Genomic DNA, 14,953 nt, shown 5'->3' with positions numbered 1-14,953 from the left:
CTCTCTTGTTAAGGCACCTTATCCTAGGCCACCTCTGCTCCATGCTGCCTCTGCTCTCTGTTATTGCCTACTTCAATTCAGCAATGCTCTTATGTTAAGGCACCTTATCCTAGGCCGCCTCTGCTCTCTGTTATTGCCAACTTTGTAAGATTCTTGTTTGAAATGACATCATGGTCCTAAATAAACACAAAATATACTATGTAATATAAATAGTATACTGATTTGAATGAAGCAGATCAGCAATAACCCCTCCATTATACAATGCATGTATTTAAGCCATGATAAACCTAAACATTAGACCAAATCGAAAAGCACTCAAAAAAACAGGGTTTTCCAGAATATTCTGGAACTGTGCTAATGCTGACTGTACTGTTACAGAGCTCTCCGGTTTCTATATTTCTGGGACTTTCCTAAATTTCAAATGGGGGAAAAACAGATCTACAAGTTGCTGAATTCAAAGGAAAAACACATTTCTAAACCCAAAGAAACACGCAAACCAGTTGTCTGATCACTGAAGGACAATGCATGATGCTCTGCACAATAATTGCAAAACGTGTCACAAACCATCAAAATATGGGACATTATATGACACTGTTATAAGTGCGACAGAAAGGTGCCAAGCACAAGATCATGGGACTTTCGGCGATGCCCCCTTGAAGATGCTGTCACCACAGGAAGGATTATGTTCTAGAGTACACACGGTGTCAACTTGGTCCCCGGGAATACAATATATTGGCTTTATTGGGGGAACAGTTAAAAGAGCTCCGATTTGCGTGTTTTCACATGGATCCGTGCTTTCCTTTGAAACATCGAATAATGCTTCTTAGGTTTGTTTTGTTTTGAATTGTTTCCCTCTAAGGTTTTCCAAATGCAATGTTCAGGAGACAGACAGTGCTGGAAATGGGAAACATTTACTGGGGGAACCCTCTGATACTTGGAGGTAGACGGGGAGGGCCAAAGGCATGGTCTCAGGCCAGATCACACAATAACGTTTCTCTTCATAGAAACCAATACTGTTGATTTGCATAAAAGTAAAACGCACTATGGGAAGATAAGTATGTCCGGAATTTTTAATTTGAAACATATCTCATTGTGATTCGGTAGGAAACCCTTTTGAACGAATAATGGAAGTTGGGCTCTGCAGTTTTAATTGGTCACATTACTCACCCTAAGAAAAAAATGCTCTACATTGTAGAACTTATATACCAGTCGGGACAGCTACAACATGTAGTTGAGGTTTTCGCTGTTTCTGTATTCTGTTGCCCATGCAGAAACTACTGAAAAAGTGTATTGAAACGTGGGTTGCTTGTGCATGTGATGCTGAGACTATCCTGCTCTGAAACGAGTTGTCACACGCACAAGGAAACCCTTTCAGAAGACCCGGTGTTGCTTATGAAAGCAGCCGGCTTGTTGAAGCGCAGGATCTCGGCAAGGCATGTCCTGCTGCCTGTTCAGGCACATTTCCTGTGCTGTGAAAACGTGGGCATTGACATTTTTCACTTTCCATGACAATGTAAAAGACCTCCTCGTGTCTGTGAAAAACACCTCTTTGTAATACAGTAGCATGCCCAACGTTGCTTCTCAAAGAGTCTAGGCCTAAATAGTTTGCACGGGCCTGATTTACCAAAACATTTTCAATGGGACTTTCCCCATGTTAAGACATTTTTGCAAACCACGGCCCAAAAGTGCATAGTGGCGATGATATATGTCGTAAGAGCAATGTTCATTCTGCCTCAAGGAGTTCGTCAGTTATTTTTTTCTAAATGTGTGAACAATTTCAGTTAAGCAGGTGTTCAGATGTTCAAAACTGTGTACCCAATAGATTGCACTGATGGACAACTTGGTAACCATAATTCCCTTTCCAAAATATACTTCGCAGTTCGAGTGACCTTGGCCTGTACATTTAACCACCATGTGTGCGAAACGGCCAGATAAATAGTGAACGTGACCAGCATTTCCCCACTCCCTCGCCTAAGATCAGGGTGTAATTCCGTGCACGTGTGGTGACTTGTAGTTTACAAAGGCAGGCTTCCTGCGGTTTGATGCGCTTTGGAACCCAGGAAAATAGGAGCCTTGTCAAACGTAGTGATCTTTGGGGGTTCGATGCAGAGTTTTCAATTTTTTGCCAGTGAACGGAGGAGGTTGCCCTCCACCAGCGGTGGATATTTTATAAGCACTGGTATTGTAGTATTTTTCATCAAACAGCAGGCTATTTTGCAGCACGAATGATGCTGGACATTTGCACGGAGGGCTTTACACATTTCACTTTTTTAAGAAATTATCGTTTTTGTTCCTGCCGTGTCCCTCTACCCCAAACATTGTTCTTGTCCAGGAGTCTGCAGCCTGGAGCTCTACGGGTGTTTTAGAGCACAACTCCCATGATCCTCCTCCATTAACTATGCTGACGAGGGCTGATGGGAACTGTAGTCTAATCAAACCAAGGAGCACTTAAGGCTCTGCTAGGAGATTCTGTTCATGGACTGGCCCTCCCACATTCTCAAATGAAAGTGTTTATTCCCCTGCAAAAAATATTTTGAAATATACCTGATATGCAATGTGCTTGTGTAATATTGTGATTGGTCCAATTTGCAAGAAGTTATTTATAGCAGAATAGGGGATCCTGAGGTCTGCACATTTGACTTACACAGAAACATGAGGAATCCATTGTGATCGGCATTGTTCCAGATCAGACGAGCAGGTCCTTGGAAATAATCTTTTAATGACAATAGTTTTTTTTTTTTGACAGGCCATCGATAATTTCCTCAGAGTTCCATGCAGATGGAACTACTGAACAGCAACATGGTTTCAACTGCAAAATGAATGAAACACGAAATGATCCCCACAAGACCCCAGCCATACCCCACACACCCCAGAAGGCGTATATGGTCTGATCTGACACATTTTCAGTGTTTGCGGAAAACCGAACCAAACAATGGGATTTGGATGCGACACTGCGGGCGTGTCTAACATAGCCCACACGCAGATGTAGTAAAATAAACTTCAGGAGGCAGGAGGCTGTGTGTTGTCCAAAAGGGCTTTATTGCAACAAACATAAATTTGCCCTTATAGATGATACAAGCGGTGCTGCAACATCAGATGCCAACGTGGCCAACAACATAAGGGGCTGTAATGGTATGGCAGAGTCTCTGGCAAGTCCTGCCGAATTCCCGTGCTCGGAGGAGCCGGGGAGACGCTCCGATCGCGTCCTCCGCTATTCCCCGTAATGCGCGCGTAGCGCGCGGGGGCGGGGCTTGGTCGGGCGCGAGATCTCGCGAGAGCGGGCGCTCTCGCGATATCTCTACACACCTCCCTTTATCAAAAGGGAGGTAGGGTCACTGTAACACAAAGTCATTGAATCTTACCGGTCTTTTGTGCTCCCTTCTGGGCCTCTCACCGGTTCCCAGGCAAGGTCCCTGCGGAACCGGTTCAGGGCTTACATAGGGTTCTTCCGGTTCACTCTCTGGTTCTTCTCTCTCTCCATCGCTTCTCCCTGGTTCTGGTTCTTCATTCCCCACATCCTCCTTTTCTGCTTCTGTGCGTGGGGTTTCTGGAGTCCTAAGTCTTTCTTGTCTGCGTTGATACAAAGCTACTCTTTCGAAGTTCCACGCGCGCCCGTCTTCTGTGCGGACATGATTTGTCCCTTTATGGGTAACTTGTATGGGTTGACTATACCGGGAACCTGTGTCTTGATCTTTCCTTGGTAGTTTGATTTTAACCCAGTCCCCCCTTTCAATGCTGGGCGCTTGCTTCGTTCTCCTTCTTCTGTCGCTCCACAGTTTCATGCGTGACTTGTTTCTTGTGATACGCCATACAACTTCTGACATGTCTACCTCTTCATCTATTCTTATTTTTGACAGCCAAGGCGGGATGAGCGTTGATGCCGCACTCCTCCCTCTCAACATTTTGAACGGGGATACATGGGTAATGCCATTCGGAGTGAGTCTATGTGCTGCTATGGCTTCCTTTGTAGTCTTGAGGGGGTCCATGCCCGAGGCCATTGCAAGTTGGATAGCCCCTTTTATGAACCTGTTCGCCCTTTCCACGAGTCCATTTGCTTGAGGGTGATACAGGGCCGCCTTCTTTTGCTTGATGTGGTTCTTTTTGAGAAACTCCTCCATGTCTTTAGAAACTAGTTGCACTCCATTGTCTGTGACTACTTCATTGGGGAGCCCTTCCCTTTGAAAAATTTCGGTGAGCACCTCTATAACCGTCTCTGTAGTTATGTTTGGAACAAACTCTGCTTCCACCCACTTGGATAGGTAGTCGACTAGTACAATTCCGTACTTGTGTTCTGCTGACATCGCTTCCAGGGGTCCGATAAAGTCTATGCCCACTTTGGACCATACTGTTTCAGGTATCTCGGTTGGTATGAGAGGTGCTTGGCGAATCTTCAATCTTTTGTCGCTGTTTAAACACTCGTGGCATCGCTCTATCATGGAGCGAATTTCTTGGTCCATGGATGGCCACCAATATGCTTCTCTGACTCTGCGGCGAGTCATCGTGTTTCCCAAGTGCCCCGCATGGGCCCTGCAGAGAATTGTGCGTCTCATTCCTGTGGGGGGGACGATTTGATCCGACTTCATGATTATCCCTTGTGTTTCGGATAACTCCTCTTGTACCTTCCAATATGGCCTCATGCCCTCAGGTAGCACCCTTTCATCTGGCCAGCCTTCTTTGATCCATTTTCGAATGGCGGACATGGTTGGGTCTTTTCCTTCTTCTTCTTGCCAGTGCTTTTCGCTGAGTTCAAGATATTCTGGCGTCCTTATGTCCGAGATGGAAGCAACAATGCACTCCCCTTGTAGAAATGGGGTAGCCCTTTCTTTGTTTTCCGGTAGTCTCGACATGCAGTCAGCCTGCGAGTTTTTCCAGCCAGATATGTGGTGGATTTCAAATGTATACTCTTGTAATTTCGCGGCAATGCGAGCTAGTCTGGGAGTGGAGGCTTTGGTGCCTCCGGGACTGAGCATATGGATGAGTGGTTTGTGATCTGTCACCAGCTTGAACTTGGTGCCCCACACATAAGTCCTGAAGTGCTCTACTGCCCATGCGCATGCTAGCATCTCTTTTTCGATGGTGGAGTAGTTCTGTTCTGCTTCAGATAGCGCCTTCGATGCAAAGGCCACCACATGTTCGGTGTCACCCCTCCTCTGCGTAAGTACTGCCCCCAGTCCGTATGCACTGGCATCAGTGGTGATGACTGTTTCCCACTTGGGATTGAACGGTTGAAGGCACGGGGCTTCCATAATATGTTGTTTTATGGTGTCTATCGCCGCCTTTTGGGGATCTTGCATCAGGAATTCGGACCCCTTCTTGAGAAGATCACGTAGAGGTGACGTGGTTTCAGAAAATTTGGGTATGAATTTTGCGTAATATTCTGCTAAGCCTAAAAATGATCTCACCTCTTCCTTGTTGGTGGGATTGGGTGCTTTGATGATGGCTTGCATCAGGTTCTGTTTGGGGCTGATGCCCTTTTCTGAAATTTTGTATCCCAGGTACTCGACTTCTTTTACTCCAAACGAACATTTTTCGTATCGTAGGCGGACTCCCGCATCTTGTAACTTGTTGAGTACTAGTTTGAGAGTGGCATCATGTGTCGGTTTATCACCTGCATAGACTAATATGTCATCCTGGAAGTAAACTACATTTTTGACCTTTCGAAGGAGGGCATCCATCATGCGCTGAAACGCTGAGGCAGCTGATGATAATCCGAAGGGCATTTTGGTAAATTGGAATGTGCCAAACGGGGTGATGAATGCCGTGAGAGGTTTTGATTCTTCATGGAGCTGGATTTGGTGATATGCATTGCGCATATCTAGTTTTGAGAAGATTTTGGCCTCTTTCATTAAAAGTATGAGTTCATTTATGCTCGGAAGCGGATAATTGTCTGTGACGACTTCCAAGTTTAAGCTGCGCAGGTCTATACATACTCTTAATTCTTGCGAATGGGGTTTCTTTATGAGAACGACTGGGCTCAGCCATTCGGATGCTTCAATCTCTTCTATCACCCCTTCATTCTTCATTTTGTCCAATTGTTGTTTGAGGGTGTCCCTCGCTGTGGCTGGTACTGGTCTCACTCGGTGCTTGACAGGAATGGCATTCCTTTTGAGGACAATTTTGTGTAGAAAACCTTTGATGTGACCCGGCTCCTCCGAGAAAAGTGCTGGGTATTCGCTCTTGACTACGGTTTCACTCCTCGCACCTATGGATAGGACTTGCTCTTCCGTGCTGGGGTCAAGTCTGATCTTTAATTTGTCTTGGTCATCCCAACCTAGCACTGGAGGCCCTTCGTGGCTGAAGTATATTCTGGTGTAAGTTTCCCTCCCTTTAAATTCGACTTTGCCGTTGATGTACCCTAGTAGTTCAACCGATGCTCCACCGAAAACCGTCGGCTTGTGTTTCGTGGTGAGTACTTTTACTTTTTCTTTCCCGAGCATATCTTTGTATGTTTGTAGGGGTAAGATGGTAAGGTCAGAGCCGGAGTCTGCCATGACCCTTGTCTCTCTGCCGTCGATCTTGATCATGCAGTGTGGCTTTTCTCTCCTGGCTCGTGTACTGTTCACCATGATTACGGTGGGCCTTCCTTCTTCCTCCGATGAGGAATCCCTTTCTGCCACGCGTTCTGAGGTCAGACTTGTGACTTTCTTGTTTCGCCATCTGCACACTATTGAGAAATGCCCTATGCGTTTGCATACTGTGCATTCTTTGTCTCTGGCTGGGCACTCTCTGTCGAACGCTAGGTGCTTTGTGCTGGTGCACCTATGGCACTTGAGGGGTTCTTTCTTGTTGGCTCTCCCTTCTCTTGAATCAGGAATGAACTTTTCTTTTCTGGGACGGAACCCTACTGCTTGTACCTCAGGGGAACTTTGGGTACCTGCAAACTCTTTTCTTCTTCCTGCCGTTTCTTCCACAGCCCTAGCTATTTCCACTGCCTTCTCCAACTGTACTTCTTTTTCCATGATGTATTTGTCTTGGACCTTCCGGCTGTTGGTGTGGACTATTAACATGTCGCATATCCGGTCCTCTGCATTGGTGCCGAAGTTGCACAAAGCTGCCAGTTCTCTCAATTTCGTGATGTAGTCGTCGACAGGTTCTGACGGTTCTTGTTTCCGCGTGTAAAACCGAATCCTGTGGAGCACTGTGTTTTCCTTACTGGCAAACCTCTTTTCTATTCTTCTGACTGCCTCCTTGAACACATCATCATCGTCGTCTTCTACCGCAATCAAAGCCAGGCCCTCGAATATTCTTTGTCCTTCCACCCCTAGGGCGTTTAATAGCATGGCTCTGCGTCTTGCCGCCGTGAATCCTGCTCCCCCCATTGCCTCCACATACGTTGTAAACAGGGGCTGCCATTGTGGCCACGGTATAGCAGGCCTACCTGGCGTCTGTAAAAAGGGTGGGGGCGGCGTTGCTCCCTGCATGCCTCTGCGCGGTTCCTGGAGGTGGTCCTCGTCGCCAATTTATGTAGTAAAATAAACTTCAGGAGGCAGGAGGCTGTGTGTTGTCCAAAAGGGCTTTATTGCAACAAACATAAATTTGCCCTTATAGATGATACAAGCGGTGCTGCAACATCAGATGCCAACGTGGCCAACAACATAAGGGGCTGTAATGGTATGGCAGAGTCTCTGGCAAGTCCTGCCGAATTCCCGTGCTCGGAGGAGCCGGGGAGACGCTCCGATCGCGTCCTCCGCTATTCCCCGTAATGCGCGCGTAGCGCGCGGGGGCGGGGCTTGGTCGGGCGCGAGATCTCGCGAGAGCGGGCGCTCTCGCGATATCTCTACAGCAGACTTTCCAAAGTGACTTATGGGCGGAAAAGGGTCACGTTTTACACAGCATTGTAGTGCAACACATTTCACGCATTCCGGAAACCGGATGTTGATTTGATTGGGCGTTGTGAGCGCTCTTGCAGGAGCACTTCCATTCACAGGCGAGGGGCGCGCGAGAGCTCTATAAATCCTTAAACATAAACCAGTGCAGATGATAAAAGGCCATGGCTCGGCATGGGCGACAGGAAGGCTATCCCCAGTTTACACTGCATTTAACGAGTTCAAACACAGTAAAGAAATGTCTGCTTTAAGGATAGTCTTTGCCTTTAATATTCAAATGGAGACTAAGCCTGTATCTGGACAGCCATCTTGTATTATCGGACATTCCTGGGGTCCCTAGCACATCCCCTGTGCACGCGCCAGTTCCATCATTTTTAGTTTTAGCCATAACGTGGTACTTTAGCAGTACCTAAAATATGAAACTGTTGCATTGCAGTATATACAGAAGGGGGGGGGGGCATAGTTTGGTTATTTACCCACCCATTTACGGCCTAGGCCCAAGATAATCCCTATAGCCAGTTCCACCCACTACCTGCTGCTATCCGCCCAAAACCCACCCACCTGGGATCTTTGTGCTTGCCCTCTTACACAGTAACATTAAACTGCACTGTATAGGCACTACCAGGGGTGTTTCCAAGCGGTCTTCTGGCAGATGTCTTAATTGCTGCTGTAAATGTGCCATCAACCTAACAAGCTCAAAGCTAAAAAGGCCGCCCTTTATCTCGGCTTACAACCAACAGTATCACAACAAGGAGGGCCTTTTCTAGTTAAGTAATATGTAACAGAAAAGATAAGTCCCTCTTTGCAGTGATACAGTTTGTGCTGAATGTGCTCCTAGTGTAATACAAACGTCTTACACTAGATTTATAACCAAATATCTGTCCGCATTTCTGTTCCTTGCACTGAAGTCCTGTTTAAAACAAGCATTGGCAAGCCAACAGTTATGTGACGGACACTTCATCACAGGCCCAGGTACTCCCACCATTTTGCAGCTGCTGACATCTTATGGGCAGGAAGTTCCGTAAAGGCGGCACCTGGCAAACGCATATGCCGTACCTAGACCAGAGCCAAAGCTGCTGGCTTCACCAGTGCTTGTTATGTACAAGTTGAAAGCCCATTATCGTGGAGTAACTCTGCAGCCACATATGGGTTTCCACAGCAGAAGAGTGCTATGGAACTCCACTATGATGGGAGTGGAACAGGGAAGTGAGTGACAGGCACCAATCATGATCGCAAGTTATCCTCAAAGTATTGCTAATCAGACACACAAACACACTTTACAGTTCATGGATGTTGCTCAGTTACTGTGAATACCTGAAGCTGTTCCCCAATTCCAAAAAAGATTGGCTTTCTCGGATGACCTCATGACCGTGATCACGCGATCACACGACGTGCTACATGGAACCCAAGGTATGCATGTAGGTCCACAAGGATGCTTAGGAAAGATATAAGGATTGTTTTCAGGCATAATATAGGGCAGATGGACCATGCTCCAGAAACCCACTTGGCCCAGAATGAAAAGCGGGCCTTTTAGCATGATAATATTCTGCAAGGCAAACTAAGAATTTCCATAAACTCAACGGGATGCACTGATGCAAAATGTCTGCTGGACTAGGCGGCTCGCTCTAAGGGCAAGAAAGTCAAATCCAAGATGTGGAATAACTTCAATAAATTCAAGGCAGTGACTGAAATTGTGCTAGCAGCAGGACAAAGCAGAGCCATCTCATGAGGAAACACATTATAAAGTGCACAGGCTATAAAGAAAGGTGTGGTGGTTACCAGGCTGGCTTCTTGGATTGAAAATGCAGTATAGTCACAATCAGACATACACTATCTAGGACTTGTCAAGGGAGGTGCTTTCGTTTTTGCTTAAAGTCGCCTGAATCATTAATTGAACTATAAGGTTAATGTGCGGCATGATCTTTGGATATAGACCAATGTCTAATAATAAAACCACAAGAGAATGGCTCAAACAATGTCATATACTGTCTATCTAATAGATCTATGTATATATACATATATATTACATATATATATATATATATATATTAACAAACTGTGTTTTATATGCTAGCACTCTCCAAGTCTTCATCCTCCAAAGTGGCATGCGACCTGGAAATCATAAAAAGTTTTTCCGTATTTGTGTACTGTTTCTCAAGCTTGGGAGTTTTCTTGACTACTTGCTCTTTGCTGATACTGTCAAGCGAGTGCTCTTCGCTCGGGTGGTCACAGTCTTCACAATCCTGCGTTCTACTGGTCGGAGTGTCTGTGGACTCAAAGGAGGTGCCAGCCTCCTCCAGGGGGGTGTAGCCCTTATTGCTAGAGTGATCAGATTTGGAGCTGTCGGAATCCCTTCTAATCACTGATGGTTTATGGAACGGATCCGCATGATCCATGGTTTTGGAGTGGAGGCAAGTGGAGGCCTTAACCAGAAGGCTGGAGTCTAAATCTGTGCTACTTAAAGAGGAGCTTCGGAACTGGGAGCAAAACTCTGTTGATACAGGCCTCCGGAAATCGGGTAAACAACTTGTGCTCTGTCGTCTCATCAGCAAGTGTTTTTGTGTCTGTGTTTTTACCTGACTGATATCGGTCAAACTCATTTCAAAGTCTACTCTTGGGATTTCTTTGACAGCCTTCTCACTTGGCCCAGAATTCTTTGTGTTCTCCAAGAGACATTTGTCCAACTCTACAATTGGGAGGGCGAAGGCGCACAGAGTAGAACCCACAATGGATCCTGCGCTACTCTTTCCCCAATCCTTTTGAGTGGAGGGTAAGTCTGCATTCCTCTCTCGGGACTCCGTCTGATCCTCAGGCACCGCAGAGTTACAGGGCTCCCGATAAATGCTGTACACAGCATCCGTTTGGCTGGACGGTTCCTTTAGCTGCTTCAGTGTTTTAGGTGATGAAGTCCGCCTGTCATCCAACTCCAGTGGGGATTGGTTCAGAGAGCCACTGAAAGCCGTGTGCCAGGAGCTTTTTGCCAGCATGCCAGGGCCAAAACAATCACCTGTCTTCACATCAAGGCTGCGCGACTGAACATAGTTGACATATCCGTTAAGAGGAGCGATGTCTTTGGATCGCAGACTATGAACATCAATTACAGTAGAGTAGAGATCTCTTAAATTAATGATCTTGGTTTTCTTGTCCCTATTTTCATGTAGGACGGCATTGGCACAGATGAAGAGGAAAATTCCAATGCCCATAATTAAGGGACCAAACACTTTGAGTTTATCTGAGTGCAAATAACCAGAAAAAAGTTTAGAAAAGAAGCCAGTAGAGTTAGCTGGCTGGCGGCTACCAGTGGTTTTGCTGATGTTTGATTTACGGGTCTCTGTGCCAGTTCCATGAATACCTTGGTGGTTCAGTGATTGGTTTTTGGTTCCAATTGACACTTCAGGTGGTTCTGACAACTGCTTGGCCTGAATAAAACTTTTACTGTCCCGGTAAACCTGGTTTGTTTTAGGCCAGTACCCAATCACCGCCATTGCAATGCCAACCAATAGTACCAAAATACCAAATAGCGCAATCAGTCCCGAGATAGAACACAATTTGAGTTTTCCCTTCACCACCACCACATCATTTTTTCTTTTCTTTTTAGCTTTTCGCTTGGGTTTAGGAACTTGACTTTGCGGTCGAAGGGGATCTTGCTTCCTGGCAGAAATCCTCAGGAGGCCTCCTGTTGCAATCATGGTGGCATCAGGATTAGACCACTAGCTATTCCAGCTCCTGCAAAGAAAAGAAATAAAGAGTCAGAAACAATAGGCATTTACATTCTGCAAACATAGCAGCACAAATCTATATGGTGATATACAAAAGAAGCTCAAGCCCAGCAACTGAAAGTATTAACCATAGTAGTTTTCCAGACCGGTAGGACAGTATGTTTAAAAAATGGCCCAATGTATTAATCTGAGAGACTTTTGTCCTGTTATGTAATTAGGATTTCAACTGAACATCACTGCCATTTCCATGGTTTCCACGTGCTCTGATGGATCTGGAAGATCGGGAGTGGGGTTGGTTAGTTGGGAGAAAAGGGCAAGGCAATATTGCAGTGCTTTGTATTGAGACAAAGAAGGTGTGCTATCAGGGTTGTAGCTGTGCCTTGACGTGATATCTTCCAGTCGTTTTAGTTTCCTGAGCGCCGTGAGGTATGTTCTAGGCAGAAGGTCGGGGGCCATTATGACTGCACTAGGTTGAGTCTGTGCAAGAAAGTCAAACTATTGAGAAGTGACATTTTCCCTGCCCAGTAGGTGTGGAATACACGTTTGTTCCCTTTTATACTACGACTAGCAGGTGTACCCGTGCTTCTAACGGTAATGCCCACTTCAGTCCTATTTTGAAGATCATTTAATGAACAAATATAGATGATGATGATATTGCAAGGTTGTTTTTGTTATCTGAATAAAAATGCAATCTATTCCAGCTACTTTGAGTTGGAGCGTTGCGATTGTGCAACTTTATTGGTGTCCTGATCTACAGCCGAGGCAGCAGTGCCCTCAACATAAGTGCTGTACATATAGGGCTGAAGCATGTAAGCTTCGTACTGTTGAGATGGCATACATTCATCAACTTCCGTGGGAAATTAAGTTCCGATAACTATCATGAGCGACTTGCCACAATGTGATGGACAATGTCATTGCGGACACCATTGAAGAGACAGGCAACATTTCCTGTCACCCACATTACTACACAAGCACCATTTTGTGTCACCCGCATGACTTCAAAAATTAGTGCCGCTAATGTCAGCTAGAATGCTGATAGTGTGGCAAGTTAGGAACAATGAACTGCTGAGGTTTATGTAGAACTACAGCGCAAAGAACCATATGGTAGGGGTGCATATTGCAGGCCACTTACATTTTTGTTATATTTTGTGCTTGTGTTGTCTACACCATGGACCCTACCCACATGCCAAATTTCAAGTTTGTAGCATGCTGGGAAGTATGCTGAACATGTTGAACAAACACACATATTCACTTTTCATATATATGAGAGATTCAAAAAGAACTTTCTAGCAATCCATTTTCTAGTGAATGGCTATTGGATTGCATGTTATTCTAATTTTGGTTACACTTAGTTTTGCTCATGCACCAAAAGCAACCACACAAATTCGACTCGACTATTTTGGAATAATAAATAATGTATTTTTGGTAAAATTGCCCTTTAAGATGACACGTGTTTCGACGGCCCACACAGTCTTTTTCAAATCAGGGCTATACACAGTATTTGAACAAAAATTATACCCATCATTGGGAAAATATACACACAAGAACATTTGTGTTAAACAATTATTAGGGATGAACATACATACACATCCAACACACCATGTTTGGTAGACAACAAGAGAGTGGGGGTCGGGGAGGATTAATTAGGGTGAAAAAGAATAATCAAAAATCAAACCAAAGAGAGAATACAAAACATTGGTTAGTTCTGTTAATCATCTTGATATCATTTTGCATAATACTGTATTCTGTTCATTTGAACTGCAGCATGGTTATCAACACTGTTTTACCCAGTTGTTTGTCTTGATAATTCAAAATTCAAAATAAGCATTTCAGCATGTGAAAAAATCATGGGTTTCAATCCCAGCCTGCCAAAAAACCTCAGTTTAAGTAATGTGTCCATACATAATTCTAACATCTTTGCTAATTACGTGTCCAATCCATATTCAAATTGGGATGTTGTTGGAAGATACAATAACCAATATGTGTGTTGGAAACTATAAATTCATTTGGGTATTTTAAAGCCGAACTCTGAATAGATTCAGTAATTCCGATGTCTAGAAAACCTCTTTCTGCATGTTTAACACATGTGTTTTGCCGTAATTGCACATAATACATTTAGCTTTGAGCGAGAGGTTTGGCAGAGTGTTTACACTATTGTGCACATGGAGCCGTTGCTTTTAAAAGCACAAGTTTGCTCTCTGATTATTCCGTGATGCTTAGTTAATACTACGCGCGTACGTTATGTATAGGCACGGATTCTGATCTGATTCATGCGTTTTCAACTCCATGTTGGAGCTTACCTGAAAATGCCTGGCTTCCCGACATTCGTGCTAATCTGTCCGCGTTCGCTAGCGGACTGAATTGCATACCTAATATATTGTGAATGCGATCACCTAGCAACCACGTAGTCCTTCTTCCATGTCTAATATGGCCACCATTTTGTGAGTGCCGGCTAATTTCTTTCCAAGAGACTTGCCGACACCAGTCCATTGTTAATTTTTTAGTAACTATTATCCCACATGTATCTTTCCTAGTTAATAATCATTGTTGTACCTGTACTCTGTGCATTGCGAAACTGTCCGCAATCATTGTAAAATTGTAAAATACAAATGAATATTGCGTGACTCATTTCTGTGATTTTGACATCATCTGTAATGCTTTCCTCATGCATTGTTCTTTGCTTGGATCTGCTTAATTACATTGCAGTGACCTGTTCAATCTTATGGAATGACTATTCCTAGAAGAGTACATATTTCCGAAATAAGACGGAAACACAAATGGCTCTCTACCCAGGAAAATATTAACCTCAAATCTGCCTCCCTCATCCACAAATGTTTAAATAACAAAGCCCCTCGTTACCTAACAGAACGTTTTACCAGAAAAATCTCCACTAGACCAACAAGAACAGTCAGTCCCAACTGCCTTCTAGTGCCTAGATTTAAACTGACCACTATTGGAGGGTCCAGCTTCCCAGTCAGGGCAGCTCAATTGTGGAATTCCCTACCTCACGCTCTCAGATCTGACCAAACGTTCAACAAATTCAGAAAGAACACAATAAAATGGCTCATTGAGAATTCTATGTAACCCTCACTCTCCCTATGCACCCACCACATGTACTATACCTGATAAAGATTTGCTATCTTGTAAACGTCAGCTATATGATGACCTGCTGTCTGCATACCGTTTTGTATATGTACTTTACTGCCTTACCTTCACCCGTGGAGCTAAGAGAATTGCCTTTACCATGCTCTGCACAGTTCAAACCTCTGTAACCACTTTGTATCTGTACTTTACTGCCGTACCTTCACCCTGTGGAGCTATGAAAAATGTGTTTTTTCCCCATGCTCTGTATATTGTAACTTCTGTAACCAAGTTGTAAGCCCTCTTGTCAAATGCGCCCTGCTACCT

General features: G+C 44.7%; 1 protein-coding gene across 1 annotated transcript in view; it reads right to left on the bottom strand.

Annotated features, from left to right (window-relative positions):
• The window catches only part of TMEM200C (transmembrane protein 200C), a 543,806-nt gene that overhangs the window by 33,340 nt on the left and 495,513 nt on the right, over window positions 1–14,953 (bottom strand). Inside the window, exon 3 of the mRNA XM_069620664.1 lies at window positions 9,141–11,552. Coding sequence (XP_069476765.1) covers window positions 9,890–11,515 — 1,626 coding nt within the window. The 5' untranslated portion in view covers window positions 11,516–11,552 and the 3' untranslated portion in view covers window positions 9,141–9,889. The remainder of the gene's footprint in view (window positions 1–9,140; window positions 11,553–14,953) is intronic.

This window comes from Ambystoma mexicanum, chromosome 5q (genome assembly GCF_040938575.1).
Source record: "Ambystoma mexicanum isolate Mex_15411 chromosome 5q, UKY_AmexF1_1, whole genome shotgun sequence".
NCBI lineage: Eukaryota > Metazoa > Chordata > Amphibia > Caudata > Ambystomatidae > Ambystoma > Ambystoma mexicanum.
The sequence above is the reverse complement of the archived record's forward strand: the minus strand, read 5'-3'. Positions and strand labels throughout refer to the sequence as shown.